Below are 26,644 nucleotides of genomic sequence, written 5' to 3' on the forward strand. Positions count from 1 at the left end.
AATTATTAAATCCAGTGAGATCAGAACCCGCTAGAGATCATATTTTACATTAGCCCATTCAGGACGGGAACCCCTTGTGGTGTTTTGAAGCGTTATGTTATAATTTAGCTATTGAAAAATAGCAGATCTACAAGCTCGTAGATCTACAAGCTCGTACGAGCTTGTAGATCTGCTTTTTTTTTATCGTGAAAATATGGCACAAATCTTTGAATATATATTCTTTCAGAGCGAACGTTTTTAACTCATATCTTTGCTTCTGGGGGTCTGCAGTCCCTGAAACAACATATTTTCAGATGGAGGTCGGCGTCCAATTAATTATAATTTTTGGGGGTCCTTGACATGAAATATTGAGCACCACTGATATACAGTAGAAACATGAGGTATTCCAAAAAACTGTCATGATTTAGATGATTCTTTTAAAATGTCAACGTCGGGCCTAAATGACTGCATGCATATAGGGCCCACAAACCCACTATAGGGGCCTTACCTCCATAACCATAACCTGGCCTGAATTAGAAACTAGTACGATATGCCACTTACGGTTGCATAACGTCACAGGAGCTGCTGTACGAGTGTGTTTAGACGAGCCCAGAAGAGCAGACATGTTGTATCGCAGGTCATTGGGTTAGTTGGTGGATGGGATGCCCCTCCTCGCCTTCCTGTTCCTGTTTAAATGCAAACAGCATGCCGCCGCCGTCGGGGTGTAAACCTTGCATGTCCAAAACCCTTCCTTTTTCCTATTAGTATATGAAGCAGTGTTTCCTATTAGTATATGAAGCAGTGTTTCCTATTAGTATATGAAGCAGTGTTTCCTATTAGTATATGAAGCAGTGTTTCCTATTAGTATATGAAGCAGTGTTTCCTATTAGTATATGAAGCAGTGTTTCCTATTAGTATATGAAGCAGTGTTTCCTATTAGTATATGAAGCAGTGTTTCCTATTAGTATATGAAGCAGTGTTGATTTTGTCAACTAAAACTAAGACGAAAAATGTTCGTCGACTACCTTTTTTCACTGACGAAAACTAAATGGAAACTAAATGAAAACTAAGCTATGATGACTAAAACTGAGACTAAATATAATGGACAATTTTGTCAACAAATAAAAACTAGACTAAAATGTTAGGAAGGGACTAGTGGACAAGAGATCCAGTATAAGTCATTTTACACCTGCTGAAAATAGCCGAGCTACAAGCTCACAACGCATCGCGTTGCGACGCGTTGTGAGCTTGTAGATCGGCTATTTTCAGCAAGTGTAAAAACCGCCATTACGACGGCATCAAGGCCCGCCAAAATACATTTTAGTCGACTAAATCAGCTGTACATTTAATCGACTAAAATATTATGATATTTAGTCGACTAAAACTAGACTAAACACTAAAACATTCCAGGTGACTAAAATGTGACTAAAACTATTGAAGAGACTAAAACTAAAATCAAAATGTGCTATTTTCACCATGTTAATGGTGGCGCTCTTGCACGACTGGGAGTAGCAGGGCACTGATTTACCAAAAAAACGTTGTAAACATGGAGATGGGAGGTTTCTGCCCGGGCGACAGCAATGATATTATGATGTTCCACCACAACACACACACACACGCACACACACACACACACACACACACACACACACACACACAGTGGAAGAGCACAGAGTGATCATTCACAACATGACGAGACGAGACCTGGGGGGGAGAGTTTTCAGTCCATGGTAGAGTTTGAGCACTTTGACCCAAAGCTCAACCCAAGCTGTGTCTGATCTTAATCGAGGCGTAACATGGGGGGGGGGTCTATGAACGGGACCACTTGAGAACGGATCACTCGAGGGTCTTTCTTTTTGGGTGGGAGTCGATCAGCTGGCTGCACCCCAGCTGACCCCCCCGGAAAAGGTCACGTTCAAGGTCAAAATAAAGGACATAATGGGTGGTATTGCAGGGAGGAAAAGACGTGCGGGGGTTGGATGCACCTTCGGCGGCCCTTTTTTATTTTATTTAATTAATACACAGCCACAGCAGCAATGGCAGATCCTGACCTACATGGATTCTGTATTTCTTTAGGTCTAATGTACGAGTTTGTGGTAAACTCATACTACATAATAGTATAGATAGAATGATGCTAAAATTGCATTTCTTATAACCCATTCTGGACGGATGAACCTCTTTTGCTGTTTTAAGCATCGTGTTATACTTTAGCTATTGGAAAAATAGCAGATCTACAAGCTCATAGCGCGGCACCGAGTGCCGCTCTACGAGCTTATAGATCTGCTATTTTTTTTAAATGTTTTTGAATCTTTGCTTCTGCATGCGGTGGTGGTACCTGAAAACAACATATTTTCCGTGGCCAAATACAGAGAATCCCGGGTGGTCCTTGACATAGAAAAAGGTTGAGCACCACTGATATAGAAACATTTTAGGGGGTCCCCAAATTATTAAAAAAAAAAAAAAAAGGTTTTGTTTTTTAATTCTTTTTTCACGATTTTTCAAAAATAGCAGACCTACAAGCTCGTAGCGCGCCACTCGGTGGCGCGCTATGATCTTGTAGATCTGCTATTTTTCAATAGCTAAATTATAACAATGCTTAAAACACCAAAAGGTTCCCGCCCAAAATGGTTTAAGGTTATTGTAGCAGTCAATTTATATTGGGGGTCGGGAGGGGGCGGGGCGGGGGTCCCGAGACATTGCCAAAGCATTTCCGGGGGTCCCCGGCCAAAAACGTTGAGAACCCCTGCTGTATACCAGTGTTTCCCAACCTTTTTTGTCCCGGGGCACACTTTTCATAGCCTAAAAATCTCGGGGCACACCTAGATATACGGGGGGTGTGCATGTGTGTATGTATGTATATATATATATATATATATATTATATTTACTATATATATATTATATATTATATATAATATATAATATATATAATATATAAAATATAATATATAATATAATATATATATAGTAAAACGTCTTTGATACCAAACACATTATAGTTTTGACAGAGTAAAACTTCTTTGAACCCAATATACTTTTAAAAACACACATGACAGCACTCATCAAATAACTTTAAAGAGAAAGAAAGGGACAGACAGTGCCTCAGTTTCATCAATTTATTTTTGAAAACTCAATATACAAAATATAGCACACACATGTTCAATGTGTCAATGCAAAGAGTTGTAAAAACAAGAACAAAAATATTGTGCCACAATACAATGGTCTTAAACTTGAGCAAAAAAATCGCAAAAAATATTTGATAAAAATAAATGAAAATAGTTCTGTCTTAGTGTGAACCTTGAGCTTGTTTTCCTGAACAAAGAGTTTTTATCCTGGCTGAGACGCTGGACAAACTGACACGGAGCTCCTCATCAACTGCTCTCAGTCTCTCTCTGCGTTTGTTTTTTATGCAAGTCACGTTTGCCAACAGTTGATTCATCCACTTGCAGTGCAAATTTTCCACACGTCATAATTTTGTGCAGCCAAACTTCATGTAATCACGGTAAAGTCTGGCAGTGGCTTTCTTTGTAGGCGTTGCGTTGGTAGTAGCCGGCGGCGAGGGGCTGCTGGCTGTGCCGTCGTCAGATGCAGGTGACCCGGCGGCGCTGTGTGTGCTGCTGTCGGGTTCTGGTGGTGTCTTTCTGGAGGGAGCCGCGAAATGTAGAGTCTTCTGGATGCATCTCTTTTTGACTGCTGGTTCCATCTTGTAGTAGCTGTACAATGTGAGTGAGTGCCAAGCTAGGCTGTGCCCCATTTATACAGTAAAGTTGCCAGGCGAGTACAGGTGATTAACATTCCTATGGCCGATGGTCGTTAGTCTATTGTTCCGTGGTTGTTGTTGTCGCACGTCTAATTAATTAGACGTGTGACAATAGCTATTAGCTATTGCTTTCGGGGGAGGGTTCGTGTTAGGGTTAGTGTTAAATCTTCGGTCAAATCAGGCGGCACACCTGGACACATCAAACGGCACAGTAAAGTACCGCGGTACACAGGTTGGGAAACACTGCTGTATACAATCGCACCGAACAAGAAGTACAAGCAAGGAGGAAGCTATACTCCCATCCAAAGCTTTCACGGGCAGGACTACAGAACATGCAGTACTGTACTGTACTTACCGTACGTGATCCATTATGAATCTGACAGCCCTACAACTTTGTAACCACAATGTTCTGACTGTTTGTGAGGCCTGGAACCTGCTCTAAGTCGCAATGGGTTTAGTTTTATGGAATTAGTTTTCAATGTGTTGCCTGGACAGCTCATGGAACAGGACATGGGGCAGTGTGTAGTGGCAGTAGTAGTAGTGAGTGGGCTTTTGATTGGACACTCAAGCGTTCCTAATCCTGGACATGAGAAGTGAATGAAGCTTATTCCTTCCATTAAACCACATGAACCCTCGGCGAGTCACATTTATTACATAATCGCCTAATCGCAATAATTTGAGATAATCCCAATAAAAAAAATTGCGCAATCGTCAAGCGTTTCCATGTTGGAAAATGTCCATACATTAAAATAGCTGATATGGCAGATCTACGAGATCTATAAGTTTGTAGATCAACTAGTCCTATTTCCGCTGTTTTGTACATTTTGTTTGGAAAGAAAAAAACATAAAAATGGTGAAATGAGTCGGTGATCTCTCCATTTCTTTGTACATTTAAGTTATCTGCTCTGTGTAATTTGTCATTAGGAAGTCCTGAAAGGCAAAACAGAAGAAATATGAATTGTGACGTTCCAGTTGTTCAATGCACTGAATGCAAAGAAACACAATTAAATCCTTGATCGTTAATTATTTGTGTGACAATTAAATGTCAACTTAACCCATTTAGACCTGAGGACGATTCTTAAAAAATGTCTTCTAAATCCTAAAGGTTTTCTGAAAAACCCATGTTTCTATGTCAGTCGTTCTCAAACAATTTCAAACAATTTCATGTCAAGGACCACCAAGATTATATATAATTTGCCGCCGACCCCCATCTGAAAATATGTAGTTCCAGGGACCCGCCCAGAAGCAAAGATTTGAGTTGAAAACGTGGTGCAAAAAGATATGCACCACATTTTCACGATTTTTCAAAAATAGCTAAAGTATAACATATAATGCTTAAAACACCAAAAGGTGTTCCCACCCAGAATGGGTTAAATGTGTTATGGTGACAGCCCTAATGATCCCTAGTGTCATGAATAGGAGAACATTCAGCAAAAATGGGTGAACATCGGCAAAAAGAGCTGATCTACAAGCTTGTGACGGGAGCTTGTAGATAAGATTTTCCCACAGACAAATATTCTGCCGAGGGGGAACAAGTGCAGAGCCCTGTGGGACACCAGTCAACAATCCATTAGTCAGGCCATTTTAGAGCAAAACACTTGACCTGTAATTGCCCAGGTTCTAATACGATAATGATCTGTTTTAGCACAGAAGGTTAAATATGCTGTATACGACTATACAAGGAACTGTGGCATTTTCAGAAGAATCCGAGAAATTTGTTGAGAGCCTGTTTCTCTTTCTTTCTGATCCCGCTTGCCTGTCACCAGAACAGTGTTGATTTCGTCGACAAAAAATAAGACGAAAAATGTTCGTCGACTACCTTTTTTCACTGACGAAAACTAAATGGAAACTAAATGAAAACTAAGCTATGATGACTAAAACTAAGACTGGATATATTGATAATTTCGTCAACAAATTAAAACTGGACTAAAATGTTAGGAAGAGACTAGTGGACAAGAGACCCAGTATAAGTCATTTTACAATTAGTTGCATGCTGAAAATAGCCGATCTATAAGCTCACAACGCGTCACAGCGATATTTAGTATCTTATGATATTTAGTCGACTAAAACTAGACTAACACTAAAACATTCCGGGTGACTAAAATGTGACTAAAACTAAGTGAAACCTATTCAAGAGACTATGACTAAAACTAAAATCAAAATTTGCTGCCAAAAACAACACTGCCTGTCACTGTAATGTCTTTGAGAAATCGTGTGCTTGCATCACCTGTTCCCCCCTAATCCCCCCCCTCCCCCGCCCCAACCTTTGACATTACTTACTCAGGCCTAACTTATTGTCTGTCACACGATAGTGGTGACCCCCACCGAAAATTGCCAGGTCTGCAAATTGACTACATTAACTTGGACGCATACTGTACAGTCGTATATAACTATGTAAGTATGTATGAAAAGGTGCAAACTCATATTAGACACCTCACTCATCAGAGAACCGGCCTTATGAGAGTATCACCTCTAAGCTTTGATACAGCAGCCACTCTATTGGTAAAACGTCCACGCAGCGGATTCCTCTTCCATGCTGATGGAAGGATTCCTCTTCCATGTTGATGGAAGGATTCCTCTTCCATGCTGATGGAAGGATTCCTCTTCCATGCTGATGGAAGGATTCCTCTTCCATGCTGATGGAAGGATTCCTCTTCCATGATGATGGAAGGCCTGACGGAGGATTCCTCTTCCATGCTGATGGAAGGATTCCTCTTCCATGCTGATGGAAGGATTCCTCTTCCATGCTGATGGAAGGATTCCTCTTCCATGCTGATGGAGGATTCCTCTTCCATGCTGATGGAAGGATTCCTCTTCCATGCTGATGGAAGGATTCCTCTTCCATGCTGATGGAAGGATTCCTCTTCCATGCTGATGGAAGGATTCCTCTTCCATGCTGATGGAGGATTCCTCTTCCATGCTGATGGAAGGATTCCTCTTCCATGTTGATGGAAGGATTCCTCTTCCATGCTGATGGAAGGATTCCTCTTCCATGCTGATGGAGGATTCCTCTTCCATGCTGATGGAGGATTCCTCTTCCATGCTGATGGAAGGATTCCTCTTCCATGTTGATGGAAGGATTCCTCTTCCATGCTGATGGAAGGATTCCTCTTCCATGTTGATGGAAGGATTCCTCTTCCATGCTGATGGAAGGATTCCTCTTCCATGCTGATGGAAGGCCTGACGGAGGATTCCTCTTCCATGCTGATGGAGGATTCCTCTTCCATGCTGATGGAGGATTCCTCTTCCATGCTGATGGAAGGATTCCTCTTCCATGCTGATGGAGGATTCCTCTTCCATGCTGATGGAAGGATTCCTCTTCCATGCTGATGGAAGGATTCCTCTTCCATGCTGATGGAAGGCCTGACGGAGGATTCCTCTTCCATGCTGACGGAGGAATGGAATGGAATGGAATGGTGGAATTTGGCTTGTTAGAATTCCACTCGACATTCCGCTGTGGCACATGACACGAGGAATATTTCTTCATTCCATGTGTGCACGTGAGAACAGGCTAGGCTAGGTGTTTCTTTTGGTGTGTGTGTGTGCGTGTGTGGGTGCGTGCGTGCGTGCGCGCGCGCGCAATCTGAGAACACATCGTCAAAAAATAAAGTAAAAAACAGCGCCCTCTTTTTCCAGTTGACGTGAGTCAACAGTCTGTCTTGGGAGACGAACCAAAGACTATAAGAATGGGACCAGTGCTACTAGATTGGGAGTAAGTCCCTGAGACATATACTGTACTAGCTCCATGAGGCTGTACTGAGACATATACTGTACTAGCTCCATGGGGCTGTACTGAGACATATACTGTACTAGCTCCATGAGGCTGTACTGAGACATACTGTACTAGCTCCATGAGGCTGTACTGAGACATATACTGTACTGAGACATATACTGTACTAGCTCCATGAGGCTGTACTGAGACATATACTGTACTAGCTCCATGAGGCTGTACTGAGACATATACTGTACTAGCTCCATGAGGCTGTACTGAGACATATACTGTACTGAGACATATACTGTACTGAGACATATACTGTACTAGCTCCATGAGGATGTACTGAGACATATACTGTACTAGCTCCATGAGGCTGTACTGAGACATATACTGTACTAGCTCCATGAGGATGTACTGAGACATATACTGTACTAGCTCCATGAGGATGTACTGAGACATATACTGTACTGAGACATATACTGTACTAGCTCCATGTACTGAGACATATACTGTACTAGCTCCATGGGGCTGTACTGAGACATATACTGTACTGAGACATATACTGTACTAGCTCCATGAGGCTGTACTGAGACATATACTGTACTAGCTCCATGAGGCTGTACTGAGACATATACTGTACTAGCTCCATGGGGCTGTACTGAGACATATACTGTACTAGCTCCATGGGGCTGTACTGAGACATATACTGTACTGAGACATATACTGTACTAGCTCCATGAGGCTGTACTGAGACATATACTGTACTAGCTCCATGGGGCTGTACTGAGACATATACTGTACTAGCTCCATGAGGATGTACTGAGACATATACTGTACTAGCTCCATGAGGATGTACTGAGACATATACTGTACTAGCTCCATGAGGATGTACTGAGACATATACTGTACTAGCTCCATGAGGCTGTACTGAGACATATACTGTACTAGCTCCATGAGGATGTACTGAGACATATACTGTACTAGCTCCATGAGGCTGTACTGAGACATATACTGTACTGAGACATATACTGTACTAGCTCCATGTACTGAGACATATACTGTACTAGCTCCATGGGGCTGTACTGAGACATATACTGTACTAGCTCCATGGGGCTGTACTGAGACATATACTGTACTAGCTCCATGGGGCTGTACTGAGACATATACTGTACTAGCTCCATGGGGCTGTACTGAGACATATACTGTACTAGCTCCATGGGGCTGTACTGAGACATATACTGTACTAGCTCCATGAGGCTGTACTGAGACATATACTGTACTAGCTCCATGTACTGAGACATATACTGTACTAGCTCCATGAGGCTGTACTGAGACATATACTGTACTAGCTCCATGGGGCTGTACTGAGACATATACTGTACTAGCTCCATGGGGCTGTACTGAGACATATACTGTACTAGCTCCATGGGGCTGTACTGAGACATATACTGTACTAGCTCCATGAGGCTGTACTGAGACATATACTGTACTAGCTCCATGAGGCTGTACTGAGACATATACTGTACTAGCTCCATGGGGCTGTACTGAGACATAAACTGTACTGAGACATATACTGTACTAGCTCCATGAGGATGTACTGAGACATATACTGTACTAGCTCCATGGGGCTGTACTGAGACATATACTGTACTAGCTCCATGGGGCTGTACTGAGACATATACTGTACTAGCTCCATGAGGATGTACTGAGACATATACTGTACTAGCTCCATGAGGCTGTACTGAGACATATACTGTACTAGCTCCATGGGGCTGTACTGAGTCATATACTGTACTAGCTCCATGGGGCTGTACTGAGACATATACTGTACTAGCTCCATGGGGCTGTACTGAGTCATATACTGTACTAGCTCCATGGGGCTGTACTGAGACATATACTGTACTAGCTCCATGGGGCTGTACTGAGACATATACTGTACTAGCTCCATGGGGCTGTACTGAGACATATACTGTACTAGCTCCATGTACTGAGACATATACTGTACTAGCTCCATGTACTGAGACATATACTGTACTAGCTCCATGAGGCTGTACTGAGACATATACTGTACTAGCTCCATGAGGCTGTACTGAGACATATACTGTACTAGCTCCATGAGGCTGTACTGAGACATATACTGTACTAGCTCCATGGGGCTGTACTGAGACATATACTGTACTAGCTCCATGTACTGAGACATATACTGTACTAGCTCCATGTACTGAGACATATACTGTACTAGCTCCATGAGGCTGTACTGAGACATATACTGTACTAGCTCCATGGGGCTGTACTGAGACATATACTGTACTAGCTCCATGGGGCTGTACTTGTACATGAAGCCGCCTCACGCTACATAAATGGGATAGGTTCCTGCCCTATATGGATAGGTTCCTGCCCTATATGGATAGGTTCCTGCCCTATGGGATAGGTTCCTGCCCTATATGGATAGGTTCCTGCCCTATATGGATAGGTTCCTGCCCTATATGGATAGGTTCCTGCCCTATGGGATAGGTTCCTGCCCTATGGGATAGGTTCCTGCCCTATGGGATAGGTTCCTGCCCTATATGGATAGGTTCCTGCCCTATGGGATAGGTTCCTGCCCTATGGGATAGGTTCCTGCCCTATGGGATAGGTTCCTGCCCTATATGGATAGGTTCCTGCCCTATATGGATAGGTTCCTGCCCTATGGGATAGGTTCCTGCCCTATGGGATAGGTTCCTGCCCTATGGGATAGGTTCCTGCCCTATGGGATAGGTTCCTGCCCTATATGGGCCACAGGAGGCTACTTGCTTTTACTGTACTCGTGTATCCCACGAATCCAACGGTGGGAGAATTTGAGTGTGAATTTGACCATTTGCGTGTCATTTTTGTACACTCCAGTGGTACACATAATACAGCCGAAAGGAGTGTTCAAATGACTGTACCATACTGTACTGTGTGTGATTCTCCAAACGCCAGCACCCCCATCCAATCCAATCCACCCTCCTCCTCCACCCCTCAGGTGAATGGAGAGCTTGTCTCTTCCTTTGTGTCTTGAAAGCGCTGCCATTTCACAGCTGAGTGGAGGCCTTTATGTTGGTAACTGAAACCCTGCGGAAACTGTACACCGCAACTTTTATCATTTATTCACATCTTCCTTTATTCAACCAATAGCCCATAAGTCAAATATTACGTGTGTGTGTGTGTGTGTGTGTGTGTGTGTGTGTGTGTGTGTGTGTGTGTGTGTGTGTGTGTGTGTGTGTGTGTGTGTGTGTGTGTGTGTGTGTGTGTGTGTGTGTGTGTGTGTGTGTGTGTGTGTGTGTGTGTGTGTGTGTGTGTGTGTGTGTGTGTGTGTGTGTGTGTGTGTGTGTGAGTGCCTCCACGAACAAGTGTGCATGTGTTTGTTGTGGACGAGTGTCCGCGTGTATGCGGTGTATGTGTGATTTATGGAGGGGTGTGTGTGCATGTTCATGCGTGGACATGCATTTATCCAGGGTTTCAAACTGTTTTCTCTCACTCTCGCATGCACGCACGCACGCACGCCAACTATTGTTGTCATTGTTTAGGGAAATTTCAAACATCACCTCCATGTGATGTCACATGATGTCGTTTTTCCCCCCGTGGTGAGGATATGAGAGAAGAAAGAACAGATGAGGTTTGCATTGCAGTGCAGAGTAACACCTGTAAGCCACGCAGGTGATGTAATGAGACGTATAGGTTTGTGTTCCCAGCACTGTTGTCTCTGTTCTAAGCTGCTAATCTTCTCTGCTTCTCGCATCTCTCTCCTTTCCCGCAGGAGTTCTGTCTGTCGAGGCCTTAGGAGTTAACTTAAAGCCTTTCTATGACCACAGGAACACCCTTCTTTTTTTTTTCTTGCTTGCTTGCTTTTTTTCTTCTCTTGAGATCAAATATATTTTGTTACTCCGTAGTTACCACCTTCAATAATAATGATAAATATAGCTGCAAGCAGCGATAAGGCAGGACCAAGAAAGAAGACAATACGCAATAAGAACAATATGCACAAGACTGACTAGCTGAGTTGTCAGTACCCGGATTTGAACACACAACCTTGTGGTCCGAAGGCAAGAGCTCTACTGACTGAGCTACACGGAGACGATGAACATTTCATGCAAATTGCTAAAAAAAAAACAACAGGCAGAAAATCAGGTATAAGCGTTTTTTAAACTGCTCAAAGTGGCAGAAAATCTGAGGGCGGAGCTTACTGATCAAAGTGACATGTGTTCCCTATGAGTCAAGGAACAAGTGGAAACAATTGCCATGACTTTTGGACAAACAAGGCATGAGTTATGCCTGTTCAAATTTTTCATTTTCAAAACATTGCCATAGCGCCCCCCTTTGACCTATTGGAGTAAGACGGCTATTCAAAGATTTGCGGCCACATTTTCACGATCTTTAAAAAAAATAGCAGATCTTGCCGCTATACGAGCTTGTGGATCTGCTATTTGTTCAACAGGTCAAGTTTAAAATAATTGTTAAAGTGGTTGAAAAGTTATAAGGCGACACAGGCCTAAATGGCTTAGACTTTGAATTATGTTTTCCAGTGGTGGAAAAAGTACTCAATTGTTTTACTTAAGTAAAAGTACCAATACTGCAATTTAGAACTACTTCGTTACAAGTAAAAGTACGGAATTGAAAATGTACTTGAGTAAAAGTACAAAAGTATCGACATCAAAATGTACTTAAAGTACTAAAAGTAAAAGTACTCATTGTGCAGAATGTGCCATTTCACAAGTTCAAATTGTGTACAAAATCTATTGAAAATAGCAGATCTACAAGCTCACAATGCGTCGCGTCGCGTTGTAGATCGGCTATTTTCAAATGTGGTTAATGTATGTTTTTCTAATCAAAATTAAAATCTCCAAAGTAACTAGTAACTAAAGTTTTCAAATAATTGTAGTGGAGTAAAAGTACATTTTAAAAGTACTGGAAATTGGAAATACTCAAGTAAAATACCTCAAAATATTACTTAAGTACAGTACTTAAGTAAAAGTACTTAGTTACTTTCCACCACTGATGCTTCCCGGATGGGTCTCCGGTCTCCACAGTACTTTTAATATCCCAGATTAGGATACGATACAGCATGCAGCCACAACGCTGCACTGTATCCAAGGACTATAAAGCACGTCGCCCTGTGTGGCCCATGAGGATAATTGCTGGTGGGATGGAAGCCAATCTCTCTCTCTGATGAAAGCTAGACTTTGTGCTTTGGTGTCAAGCTCTGATATGCAAAGCAGATGTGTGTGTTTTAACGCATTCTGGACGGGGAACACCCTTTTGGTGTTTTAAAGCATTATGTTATACTTTTAGCTATCTGCTATTTATTTATTGTTATCGTAAAAATGCGGCACACACAGAACGAGCGTTTTTAACTCTACTCTTTGCTTCTGGGGAGGTCCCTGGAACAACATATTTTCAGATGGGAGTCGGCGGCCAATTACATATAATTTTGGGGGTCCTTGACATGAAAATGTTTGAGAACGACGACATAGAAACATGAGGTTTTTCAGAAAACTGTCAGGATTTCGAAGGCATTTGTAGAATCAGTTCTCAGGTCTAAATGGGTTAAGAGCGTATAGTCTGCCGTCGGTGGCGGTGCGGAGCCGTGTAGGGCAGTGGGTAAAGGCTGCTGTTAACACGAGTTAAAGGGCTTTTAAAGTTTGGAACCCCCACTGGGGCCACCCATATTTAGGTTGGGTTCCTGGAAGCCATGTTGTTGTTGTTGTTATTATTATTACCTCTCCCTGGGATGGCCTTTAACTCCGTTACCCCCCCAAAAAACTGGTAGGCATAATCATCCGTTCTTACCTCACGCTGTTACATCCAAAAGTCTCTCTCCAAGCGTTTATATTCCAAAACGAGATGCTTCCTGAAGTCAGAAATGAAGACCGAGCATTGTTGTCCCTTTCGGTCAAAACCGTGGAGATCGCCCACCGATCGAGTTATGAGCCATTCTAATCGGGCGGCAAAATAACGTCCTTATGAATTTGAACACATTTCACATCCCAGAATTATGTTATTCTGTTTGCGTTTAGCTACTGTAACTGGTCACGCACTGCACATATTTCGCTCCTTTCCTCCGCAACACGCCTCCGCCAAAGAAATAGTCAAATTATTCCCAGAGATACAGTAACTCGACAGTAAGATGCTTCCCGACAAGCAGATCAATAAGCTAATGCTGCCCGGGGCAGCAACAATACAATTTAGCAGCATATATAATTAAGCAGAATTGCTTATTTGAATTTTTGGCAGATGCTGCTCAGCAACAAATTTGCATCCGGGAAGTGAAAATGTAATTGCTGGAGGTTAACCACTTGATCCCAAGCATCCCTATTCTAGGGGGGGGGGGGGGTGTTAATCGTTTACCCGCCAGGAACATAGGAATTTTAAAACGTAGAATCTTGTAGCCTGCCACAAACGGAAAAGCCGTTTTAACAGCGATGTATTCATTAATGCATGTTTTAATACGATCGTATCGAAATCTACCGTCAGTTAGCTTTGTTATGCTTCTGACACAATGGGCGCGGCCATTTTGAAAATGCGCGCGCATCCACTAACATTGTCGGCTCTGTTTTCAGACGGCTTTATCTCACAGAAGCGACATTGCAGAGGACGCTTTGTCCCAGACAAGCGTTTTCAACGGCCTGTAGCAGGCGCTGTGATACTCGCGGTCCACTTTTTCCACCACCGACCGAGAGAACGAGCACCAGCTTCGTCAACACACACGGAATGGTTTCATAGTAAAATGCGATTACGGATATTTGGCTCTTCAAAGTAAGTGTCACGCGTGATTAAACCATGGCAATACGCAATCGAGGGATTAATTAATGGCGGCAGGCTAAGAGTTAAGCAGATCTACAAGTTAACGTGTTGCGATGCGATACGTTGTGAGCATGCAGATCAGCTATTTTTGGCAAAAAGGTTTGGTGTAGAGGTGGGAAACACCAAGTATAGAGGCAACTTGGCCATTTTACCATCAAGTATTGGTCATGTTGAAACAAAAACAAACTATTTTATATAAAACCTCTCTGTTGCAACATTTCTAAGATGCTGGATGTTTTACTAAAATAATTGACACCGACCACCACAGAAGTAAAAAGAAAAAAATATGGTTTAAGCGGTAAGTTTGATTTATCAATTTAATCTATAAAGTTGTTTTTTTTGTCGATTCAATCATCAATCAAAAATCGATAGAATCATGGCTAAGCAGTGTTGTTTTTGGCAGCAAATTTCTATTTTAGTTTAGTCATAGTCTTTGGACTGAAACATTTAGTTTGTCATATTTTAGTCCCCTAGTGTCTAGTTTTAGTCGACTAAGTGTCATGCAATTTTAGTCGACTAAATCTACAGTTGATTTAGTCGACTAAAATGTATTTTGGTGGGCCTTGATGCCGTTGTAATGACAGATTTTACACTTTTACACTTGTAGATCGGCTATTTTCAGCATGCAACCAAGTGTAAAATGACTTCTACTGGATCTCTTGTCCACTAGTCCCTTCCTAACCTTTTAGTCTAGTTTTTATTTGTTGACAAAATTGTGTCAGTATATTTAGTCATAATAGCTTAGTTTTCATTTAGTTTCCATTTAGTTTTCCTCAGTGAAAAAAAGGTAGTCGACGAACATTTTTCGTCTTAGTTTTAGTCGACGAAATCAACACTGTGGCTAAGACGATAATGGATAGCTGCAGCCCTGCTACAGAGTGGCTGGCGTATATAATACAGACCATCAAGCAGATCCAGGCATATTGTTTTGCCGAAAGAATAATAATCAGCAAGCAGCACAAAGCTGGCACTGATTCTACGGGCCCACAGCTCCCAACCAAAAGCTGCTTTATCTGATCAAATCCCAGCCTGTTTTGTTTTTTTCAACAACTCGCCACGAATAGTATTGTTATATCAACTAACTGATTACACAGACACACACACACACACACAGATTATACATGGTTTAAAGTGGTCTTGAGCTAAACATCCGACATCCAGTTTCATGCCCAGTGTTAGGGGGTCCAGGAGAGATAAGGCTGGTTCAGAGATAAAACCTTGACAATATGTTGTTCTCCTGCCAATCCCTCTGACATGCTGTCTGCATGCGGTGGTGCTTGTATGTGATGTGTTTCTACTAATGAAGGAAGATAAGAAGATTAAGTATTTTGTTATAATGCAAGCTTTTTGTACTCACTGGCCTCTCGTTTTGAAGGAGGATAAGCAACCACTTAATAAACCATGTATACGTTGTAGACCGGAGGCCCCCAGGACTCTGTCCTCGGCCCCCTCATGTTTTAAACCCCTCAGCGCCAAATCTCTTCAGCAGAAATAGACAATCTACAGGCGTTTACGTCTATTTAACCCATTTTGGGGGGCGGGAACCCCTTTCGGTGTTTTAAGCTATAGGTTATGCTTTAGCGATTGAAAAATAGCAGATCTACAAGCTCAGACCTACGAGCTTGTAGGTAGAATTCCCTGCTAATCCGAATTAAATAAATGGTGTCTAAAAAGATTTGTGTTTTATTGTTGGTGAGAAGGCAGCTGAAAAGTGCAATTGTGTGTAAAGCAGCATTGCGCTAGTTTGGATGTCACTCTGAGGGGGGGGGGGGGTGGGTGTAGGCGACCGGAAATAGGCCAATATAACGGCATAAAACTGCACCATTTACGTGTGCATGTGAAGAGGGGCCCTTCAGTGCCCAGGGGCCCTCAGGTGGGACCGACCGACTCGACACACACATGTGTCGAATTTGAAGTCGGCGGGGCGAACGGTTCTCGAGTTACGTGGATTACAGACGTACAGACGTACACAGACTTGGTGCATTTATAGTTAGACTAGACCTGTGCCCGTCGGCCACCGGCCTACTTGAGAACGATGCAACTTTGGAACTAATCAATTGTCAGGTGTGGGGTTGCCATGGCAATCAATTGGCTGAGGCAGAGGCTGGCAATTGCACAGGTGAGGGGATTCCCAATGAGGGGATTCCCACTAGCAGAGTCTGACCAGAGCCTTTTGTGGTGGTTCTGGAGAACCGTGGGTCCGACCGACTCGAGGCCGGGCACTGCCCTCCCTGTGGGGGTAGGATAGTAGGATTTATAGTTGGATAGATTCACAAACTAGTCATGTGCCCCAAGTCTTTTGTGGACACCTGCTGAACTGACCGAATCCCCAGTTGGCGCATCACTCAATCAATCAATCAATCTATCAATCAATCAGAATTGATTTTATGCTAAATTAACTAATTTTGCAATGGATCCTCTGGAACTCCCTCAAGGACCTCCGGGGGTCCCCAGACCCCGTTTTGAGGACCACTGCCCCCGTCCGGCCCATGTGGTTCTGCTATTAACACAATCAGTGGCGGGATTTCTTTCAAAATAACAGCTCGGGATGCCGCGCAGATATGGCAGCTTTTACTCTGAAAGCCCCTCCTTCCGTTCCGTAAAAAAACCGGGAGAAATAATGTTGATTGCGATAAAGTCACTCGATAATCCCTCGTGTTCATGTTTTGAACGAGAGGCATGTTGAAGTCAGAAATGAAGAGCTTAGTATATCCATCTGGTCAAAACCACGGAGAGCTCCCTAGATTAGGAGATACGAGGCATTCTTTCTGAGCGGTAAACAGGGAAGTGAACGGCAGTCGGCAGCGTGCATGCGCAAAGAGCAAGGGGTATGGTGCAGAAGGAGATACCAAAAAACAAAAGAAGAAAAATCCTAATATTTTTCTTTCGTTTGATATCCATGAAATTGCGCTAGGACGTGTGTACACGTCCTCGCAATCCATCGGTTGGATTGGCTAGGACTAGTGATGGGAGATTAATCGGCAAACATATCGATATCGGCTGATATTGGCCTTAAAAGGATATATCGGTATCGGTAAAATAATATATCGGTTTTAGCAGATATTTTATTTTATAATTATTATGTTGGAGAAAAAAAAGCCTTTTGTTATGATGAAGGCTGCAAATAATACCAATGTTTTCTGGGGAAGCTTTCAAAACAGTCAACAAGTTGAAACATTTTTTAAATTCAGAGTTTATAAGCTTTTTTTCAGAATGGCCAAACTAATTATATATTTTTTAATACTGAATGAGATCATATGGACATCGGTTATATCGGTTATCGGCCATAACAGCAATTAATTATATCGGATATCGATATCGGCCAAAATGTCTCATCGGTACATCCCTAGCTATGGGACGGCTCCACACGTCCTACCGTCCAAATGGGTTCAAGGGGAACATCTATTTGGATAGATACAGTTGGGTGCCACCGATATTGTCCCTTATCATTTGACCCATTTAGGCCTGACCTCAAAATTTTAAAAAATCCTTCTAAATCCTTCTAAATCCTTCTAAAGCGCCCAGTTTTCTGAAATAAATATTTTCACGATTTTTCAAAAATAGCAGACCTACAAGCTCGTAGCGCGCCACTCGGTGGCGCGCTATGAGCTTGTAGATCTGCTATTTTTCAATAGCTAAATTATAACATAATGTTTAAAACACCAAAAGGGGTTCCCGCCCAAAATGTGTTAACTGTCCTTTTGCGCAGATCACGCAAACCTCAGCAAAAAGAAAAGGACAATATCGATGGCCTCCAACTGTATGGTTGTCATTAATCACACTTAACATTGTACATTGTCAGCGGAATATTGCTGACCCACCCACCACCACCAGGAACACATCCACGGTGCAACGCTTTCCACTCCCAATACTCTCGGAATCGCTGACGGGAGATTGTGTTAATGTGCAGCATGGAACTCACAGAAAACACTGCGTTGAGTTGAGTGGTTAAACATGGCCAAGTGTGCCAGTTTACCACTCCGAAACCAGAGGCCACTGTGTCAAAGTCTAGTCCAATTAACAATTGAATTAATGTATTAGCCACTTACACAGTGATGTAAATAGGTTTTCAATGTAATGAGTCCCAGGATGCAGGGATGGTCTTTTAGATGAATCCCAGGATACAGGGATGGTCTTTTAGATGTGTCCCAGGGACATTTTATGAGTCCCACTTCAACCACGTGAGGAGTCATATTTTGCCATTTTTTACAAATTGCAGCATTTAACTCCCATTTCATTTTATATGGTTATAATGTGGTTATATTCATGTGGAAAACAGAAGAAGAAATGATTATTATAACTAAAGCTAGCAAAATAAACTAGAATAAAAAACAGTACAGTAGTACAGTAGTGCATCCCGTGGAGGCAGAGGTCGTTTTATTGCATCCCTTAACTATAAACTGCGTTTTGGGATGCAAAATGCACCCTATTTTAATCTCTGATTTACAGCTTATATATACTTTGTTGACCAGATTCTCCCATGTGTTTATAATAGGCACGGCATCTTCCTTTTGTTCCCCTCTACTGTACATCAAATCGCTTCGCCAAAAATAGCTGACCTACAAACTGACGTGTGTTGCGAGCTTTCAAGATCTGCTATTTCCGCCAAATGTTCAGAATAGATGCTAGGGTTCATGTGGTCAATGTCTTCATTTCCCCCGGGTGTTTTCTCCTTCATGTTTATATCCTAGGACCTAGTTCACATTTATTCACGAAGGCCATGTCACTGAAAATGACTTCAATGGCTGGCTTTCTGTAACTGCTGGAAGAATAATAAAAGATGTGTCCGAAGTGAAAACGTTACAATTTGGAAGTGATTTATTTTTATCTTGTTTCTTTTGGGGGGTTTTTTTTGCACAAACCTATGGGTTGCCACAACTGAGTAAACAGTTGAGAAACATCCCAACTATTCAGCCGAGCTTGAATGAAAGTAGTAAAGCTGTTGGCTTCAGTTTAGCCAGAGCTATTCATGTTACGTAAGGTCTCCCCCCCTCCCTCCTGCTTGCCTCTTTTCAGCCTCTTTCATTTTGCACAAAGGATCACACGCACGCACGCACCCACGCACACACGCACGCACGCACACACGCACGCACCCACGCACACACGCACGCAGCAAGGCATGGCGACTGTCCAGAGAGGGGCTCCAGTGTCGCTCCATTTCAAAGCGGCCTTTTGCTAGTTGTCCTTTTGATGGCCGCTACCAGGCAGCAATGAGGGGGGACATAAACATAATGGCAGAGGCCCTGCAGCTTTGATATGAATTTGTCCCTGATTCTCCACACTTCCCTGGAACTCTCTGGAGCAACTCTCTCTACACACTGTCTGTCTGAACGAACCAACCTGACAGAGCTGCAAGATCCACTGCTCTGAAGACTTTGAGCGACTGCACCACACCATATCCCCTCTGTCGATTTCGTCGGCTAAAACTAAGACGAAAAATGTCCGTCGACTACCTTTTTTCGCTGACAAAAACTAAATGGAAACTAAACTAACCTATGATGACTAAAACTAAGACTTTAATGTATTGACAATTTCGGCAACAAATAAAAACTAAACTAAAATGTTAGGAAGGGACTAGTGGACAAGATATCCAGTATAAGTCATTTTACAATTAGTTGCATGCTGAAAATAGCCGATCTACAAGCTCACAACGCGTCGTGCTGCGACGCGTTGTGAGCTTGTAGACCGGCTATTTTCAGCAAGTGAAAAAACAGTCATTACGACGGCATCAATGCCCGCAAAAACACATTTTGTTCGACTTAATCAACTGTAGATTTAGACTACTAAAATCGTATGATATTTAGTCGACTAAAACTAGACTAACACTAAAACATTCCAGGTGACTAAAATGTGACTAAAACTAAATAAAAACTATTCAATAGACTGTCTAAATTTGCTGCCAAAAACAACACTGCTACACTGGTCATATACTCGCCTGGCTTCCTTCCACGCTCCCTCCCCCATGATGGGTCCTTTCTCCCCCCCTCTTCACTCCTTTCCTTGCTCCCCGTAGTTTCTGAAGTCATTCACAGAGAGGACCTCCACATGCAGCAATTACTGTAATGATGTGTATAATTATAGTTTTCTTTGTCTGTCTTTCTCTCTCTCTCTGCTCTCAGACAGGCTGCTCTCTCTGCTCCCTGTCTATTTTTTTTCCCCTCGCATTTCAAAAAAACATTGCAACCGACAGCCAGAACCGCAGCGGTGGGGTGAGGGTGACATGGTGGGGTGAGGGTGACATGGTGGGGTGAGGGGGTGGGGTGGGGTGGGGTGGGGTGAGGGGGTGGGGTGAGGGTGACACGGCTCTTTTGTATCAAAATCTAGACCAGTTTATAGTCTAGCGTTTTGTAGATGGGGAGCAAAACAACAGCGCAACATTAAATGCCACTCTCGGGGCCTGTTCAGACATTAAAATATGTCAATCAGTCCCAAGTGGACACTTTTTGAATGCAGGTGTGAACGCATGTCATGTCACATTCAATTATTGTTGGGTCCCTTGCTCGGGCCACATTCAGTGGACAAAGGCAAAGGAATTATAGCTTTCAGAATGGCCTAAACATTCTCCAAATGTCCTCTTCTTAATTCTTCTTTGGGACATGAGGTTTCTGAAAGGATGAGGTTTCGAGTTTCCTGGCTTATTGTTGGTGCTAAATTCACCACGTTGACATGTTGAAATTCACTTAAAACCTGCACTTGTAAAAAAAAAAAAAAAAAAAAAAAACTGTCCCATAGAAGGTTAGCTTCAGTGGCTAGGGGTCGAACGTCTTTGTGTAGTGGCGTTCACATTTCAACTTTTACTGTACTTTGGCCAAGCATCACTCACTCAACGCAATGTGTCGTGTAGGTGTCGAATCCGTGTGTGTGTGTGTGTGTGTGTGTGTGTGTGTGTGTGTGTGTGTGTGTGTGTGTGTGTGTGTGTGTGTGTGTGTGTGTGTGTGTGTGTGTGTGTGTGTGTGTGTGTGTGTGTGTGTGTGTGTGTGTGTGTGTGTGTGTGTGTGTGTGTGAGAGAATACGGTTCACACACTGAGTGAGAGTGCCATGAGCGTGCAACATTCCAGACTGTTAGAGGTATGTGAATTGCGTCTTATGGAAGAAAGCATGTGAAGAATCTGCTACTGTGAGAATACCACTGTTGTTTACTGACACACTATTGCGTAAATCTCCCCCCCCTCTCTCTCTCTCTCTCCTTTTCAAGGGAAACCTACTGCTTCCTCCAAACAAACCGATTCGCTAGTCCACCAACCAATCCAAATGTTTCCAAAACTCTTTTTTTTTTCATCTGTAACAATTATACAGTGTTTTTTTGTGGAAACAACGGTCGGACGTGCGGTCGAACATGTGCTACTCCCGTGTTTGCGGTTAGGGTTTGAGGTAGGTTGTCGGTCTAATGACAGTCAGACCAATAGGGTTTGAGGTAGGTTGTCGGTCTAATGACAGTCAGACCAATAGGGTTTGAGGTAGGTTGTCGGTCTAATGACAGTCAGACCAATAGGGTTTGAGGTAGGTTGTCGGTCTAATGACAGTCAGACCAATAGGGTTTGAGGTAGGTTGTCGTTCTAATGACAGTCGGACCAATAGGGTTTGAGGTAGGTTGTCGTTCTAATGACAGTCAGACCAATAGGGTTTGAGGTAGGTTGTCGGTCTAATGACAGTCAGACCAATAGGGTTTGAGGTAGGTTGTCGGTCTAATGACAGTCGGACCAATAGGGTTTGAGGTAGGTTGTCGGTCTAATGACAGTCGGACCAATAGGGTTTGAGGTAGGTTGTCGGTCTAATGACAGTCAGACCAATAGGGTTTGAGGTAGGTTGTCGGTCCAATGACAGTCAGACCAATAGGGGTTGAGGTATAGGTTGTCGGTCTAATGACAGTCAGACCAATAGGGTTTGATATGTGTGTATGACACATTAGTATTTAATTGAATTGTTTTATCGGACTTGAAATCTGAATCATTTGTTTTTGTGTTTGTGTTTGGACTCTGCAGATCTGGGACATGAGTGACGACGAGAGTATCTGAGGAGGATGAGGATGGACCCCCCCCCCAATTGAGGATGGACCCTCCCCCCATTGAGGATGGACCCCCCCTCCCCCCCATTGCGGATGGGCCACGCCCCCCACCCGTTGTTTGATGTGACAGACTGGACCCCAAGCCTCCGTCCTTTATACAGTCTTCTAGTATGTGTCGCCAACCAAAAATAACAGATCTTCAAGCTCACGATGCATCACGTGGCAATGCGTTGCGTAAGCTTGTAGATCTGTAATTTGTTTTGGCAAGCCGACACCCCTGGTGAAATGTGGAGTATATAAATGAAGCGTAACTCCATTGTTTATTTGTTGTGTTTTCTTATTTTCATTTTTTTTTTTGTATACACAGCAGATGGGAAAATGTTACGTGTCGAAACTAAAAGCACACCTGGGAGGGAAGTGGCTCTTTTTTGTTATGCACGGGGGAGTGCAGTCGGGTCCAAGTTAATTATTATCAAGTCTGTATTAACGAAATGGGTTTATCAGTTAGAGCTTGACAAAGAGAACAAAGCACATGCATACCGATAAAAGGACGAGATTAAAATGAAAGTGCTCCCACAGAAATGTCTTAAAAAGGAGGATAAACAACATGCGTGTTATGGTTCCATCGTGACTGCATCCTCAGCTGAGTTCAGCCAAAGATGTAGACTTTCCCAAAAAAAAAAAAACATTGTCAGTGAGTAATGGTATAACTATTAACTTAACTATTAATGCATTTGCTAAAATAATTGTTTTATCCAGTGGAAGCTGAAGTCCCACCACTGTGCAAGGCAACAGCAGCAGTGTGTGGAATGCTCACATACTTATATCTTTATAGTCGGTATAATAGTGTAAAAGCTATCCATTCCACACCGAGCACACCAAACAACTTATTAACATCTGATCCATGCCTAGTCGCGCATCCTGTCGCGCAAGTAAAAATAGTCAATCTACCGAGTTCACAACATGTCACATTGCGACGCATTTTGAGCTTGTCGGTCGGCCATTTTGGGGCGTCACTGCTCGTCCACTGATATGCTTGGTAGAAACTCTGAGTACGAGCGATTCACATTTCACTTCATATGAGGCTGTATTGAATGCTTAAGCAAGGTGACGTACAGTGAGTACGTACAGTACTTACTAGTATACTCCTTTACAGACTGTTATAATAATATGTGAAATTGGTGATCAACTGACTGACTGATGCATTTTCTTTCTAAAAGTGGATTGGCGGAGAAAGCGTCCCGTTGCTGGGTGGTCACGGGATCGATTCCCTGCATCCGACCGGTATATGAATGTGTTTTGTCCTTTTTATGTCCGTTGATCCTCTCTCTCTCTCTCTCTTGGACTACTATAGACATGGCGTCTAGTGTCCGATCCGGTGTGTTCATATAACTAATGGAATTATTGACCAGTAACAGTATGGTGTTCTATACCTTACACCAGGATCTAAATGTCTCATTTGAACAGAAAAGAGACCACCTCCAAACACTGCAGAGGTGCCATTTAAATCCAAACCATACTAATTAAACATACTCTGTCATACATATAATAATTACATTGAAAACATTCAAATAAGTCCTGGATTGTAGCATTATTGCTCACTCACTCCAAATACAGGAGCATCAGGTCATTTAATATTAAAGCTGCTATAAGCAATAATATGTCAAAATGTTAATGACTTTTTTATTAAGACAGCCAGCAATGGGTAGAACGCTCCCAAAAAAATGTAGTCTCTGTGACACATCTAGAGGCCACAATCTGCATTCAAAGATTTTCCTACAAGCTTTGTCGATTGGTCGATTTGCCTGTCTGCTTCCTGATTGGTTATTCATTGCGACCAGGTTTTTTTTCCGACCAATGACAAAGCTTCTAGGAACATCTTTGAATGCAGATTGCGGCCCCTAGATGTGTCACAGAGACAAAAAAAATATTGGGAGCGTTTTACCTATTGCTGGCTATCTGAATAAAAATAAAAAAGGTCATTCAAATGTTGACATTTTTGCTTATAGCAGCTTTTTTTTGTTGCCTCCACTCCAAGACTATGCCCTGTGTTTGTATCAACCCAGTGCCTTTTGGAAACCCCAGACATGCTCCCAAGTCATGGTAGCATATATACCAAATGAATACACCACCATCAAAATGGCAGTGCTGTTTCATATGAAAATGGCTTTCTGTGCAATAAACAACCCACAGTGCCAGACTGCCCTGGAGCTACCACTGTACACTGCACTGTACTTTACTGTACTGTATGTTTTGGAGCTATACCACTATACAATGCGCACCAGGTAATTAAAAAATAATAAAATAACCCTCTAGTTCTGTACTGTACGTGTGCATGCATCTCTGTTTATGTGGAATTTCCCTTGTGTTTGTAAAAAAAAAAAAAAAAGAAACTGGTAAGGTTAACATGTATGGACAATATTCTAAAACGACAAAGGGATATTTAATCACCAACTGGAATAAAATGTTTCTTTTATGAATGTCCCTTCTTTTCTAGCTTTTCATCACTAATGAGTTTTATAGATTAGATAGGATAATTGATGCAGCTAATATTTAAAGAACGTTGTCACTATAAACAGGAACAAGGATAGTTTCATAATTCGTTGCTGTCGGGAGGAAACCTCATAACTAAATGTTTGAGGTTTTTGACTTTTTTTGGCATAAATCAGTGCTATTGAACCAATGGAAAGTAGTAAAAAGTGCTTTGGACAAAACCTCTTAACTCCATTGGACCCTCAAAATGTCTGCTAAAGCAACTAACTCCACCACCTCTCCCCCCCTCATGGAAGTAATTGACAATATATAAAGTTACAACATCAACTTTGATGAGGCTGTATTACTTTGTTTAAAAAATATAAGGTTTTCTTCATTTCCTGACAAATGAACATTTTGGAGTTATGAGGTTTCCTCCCGACAGCAGAGATATACTCTATTGGTGGCACTGATATTTAAAGAAGACACTATAAACTAGAATAGTTGCCTATATTTGACAAAGTCTCATGGCTGGTAGCTTTTTCAACATTTCTTAATCCCTCGATTTAGTACCCGAGTTGTCTCTGTACTTGGACCACTAATGGAAAATAGAGCCCTAATAAAGGGCTCCATTTTCGTCACCGCTAAACCCCTTATCCCTAAACTTCTTTGCCTTTTTTTACTATTTTGAAAAACATTTTTTCAACTAGCCAATCTTGACGTGTTGTGAGCTTGTAGACTGGCCATTTTAACTATTCAAAAATGTTTTGCAAAATAGTAAAAAAGGCAAAGAAGTTTAGGGGTAAGGGGTTTAGCGGTGACGAAAATGGAGCCCTACATGCCTTACTTAAATAGCCGATCTACAAGCTCACAACGTGCTGCAACACAATGCGTTGTGAACTTGTAGGTCTGCTATTTTGTGCCAATATTCCCCCTAGAATATGAATGCTATAGGGTTCAAGTGGTAAATACTGTATGATGGTATTATAAAGTACAAAAACTGCACACACAGTGAGATGTTCACAGTAAGAAATGACCCACACTATTAGACTGTGGCTTAAAAGCACTTTATTGTTCATCAAGGCTACTTTACGTACAAAAAAGGTGGCCTGCCAAAACCTTTTTTAGTAGGAGACACAGAGCCACATGCAGATTGACTGCTTTTTGATAGTTTTTTACAGGTTTCTACCATGTCAGAAAAAAACATTTATATTCATCCTCCACCGCTGTTAGCATCAACGTTTCCATTTTAATGTGCTACTTTGACGGGCCATTTTGTGACTAGATACATTAGAATAGATAGTATGTCAATAGGTATTCAAATTCATTTACCCCAGCAATGAGCAACAAATGCATCTCAGCCAATAGATAATCCAATAAGTCCCAATGATTCACACTGAGGCGCAAACACACAAACCTTATGTTTAGATGCAGTTGAGAAACTTGATTTTGTTATCAAGTTAACTTCAATCAAATTTGTTTTTTTCCACAATCTGTGACTATAACGGATGGGACTTACAAGTTTATCTGGACAGTTTGGTTTGGTTTTATTGACCAAAGGCATGTTTAGTCAATCACGAGCAATGTATTTGAACTGGACTGGAAATATAATATTACAGTATTGGTTGTAATGATTGATATAGCCTACTGTACATATGCTGGAGTGGATATTAACCCGGCCTAGGTTTGGGGGATGATTTTGAATCAAATTTCATTTATGTTTCAAATGGAATAGATGGAAATGAAATCGCTCGATTCTGAGTATATTTATTACCAGTGGTGGAAAGTAACCAAGTACTTTTTACTTAAGTACTGTACTTAAGTACAATTTTGAGGTATTCGTACTTTACTTGAGTATTTCCAATTTCCAGTACTTTTACTTCTACTCCACT

General features: G+C 42.1%; 1 protein-coding gene across 1 annotated transcript in view; it reads left to right on the top strand.

Annotated features, from left to right (window-relative positions):
• atg7 (ATG7 autophagy related 7 homolog) overlaps window positions 1–24,756 on the top strand; it is a gene marked incomplete at its 5' end in the record, with an annotated part of 143,863 nt that extends 119,107 nt beyond the window's left edge. Inside the window, 1 exon segment of the mRNA XM_079510388.1 lies at window positions 22,258–24,756. Coding sequence (XP_079366514.1) covers window positions 22,258–22,290 — 33 coding nt within the window. The 3' untranslated portion in view covers window positions 22,291–24,756.
• Window positions 24,757–26,644: the final 1,888 nt, after the last annotated feature.

The sequence above is a fragment of the Electrona antarctica genome (assembly GCF_951216825.1).
Source record: "Electrona antarctica genome assembly, chromosome: 9".
NCBI lineage: Eukaryota > Metazoa > Chordata > Actinopteri > Myctophiformes > Myctophidae > Electrona > Electrona antarctica.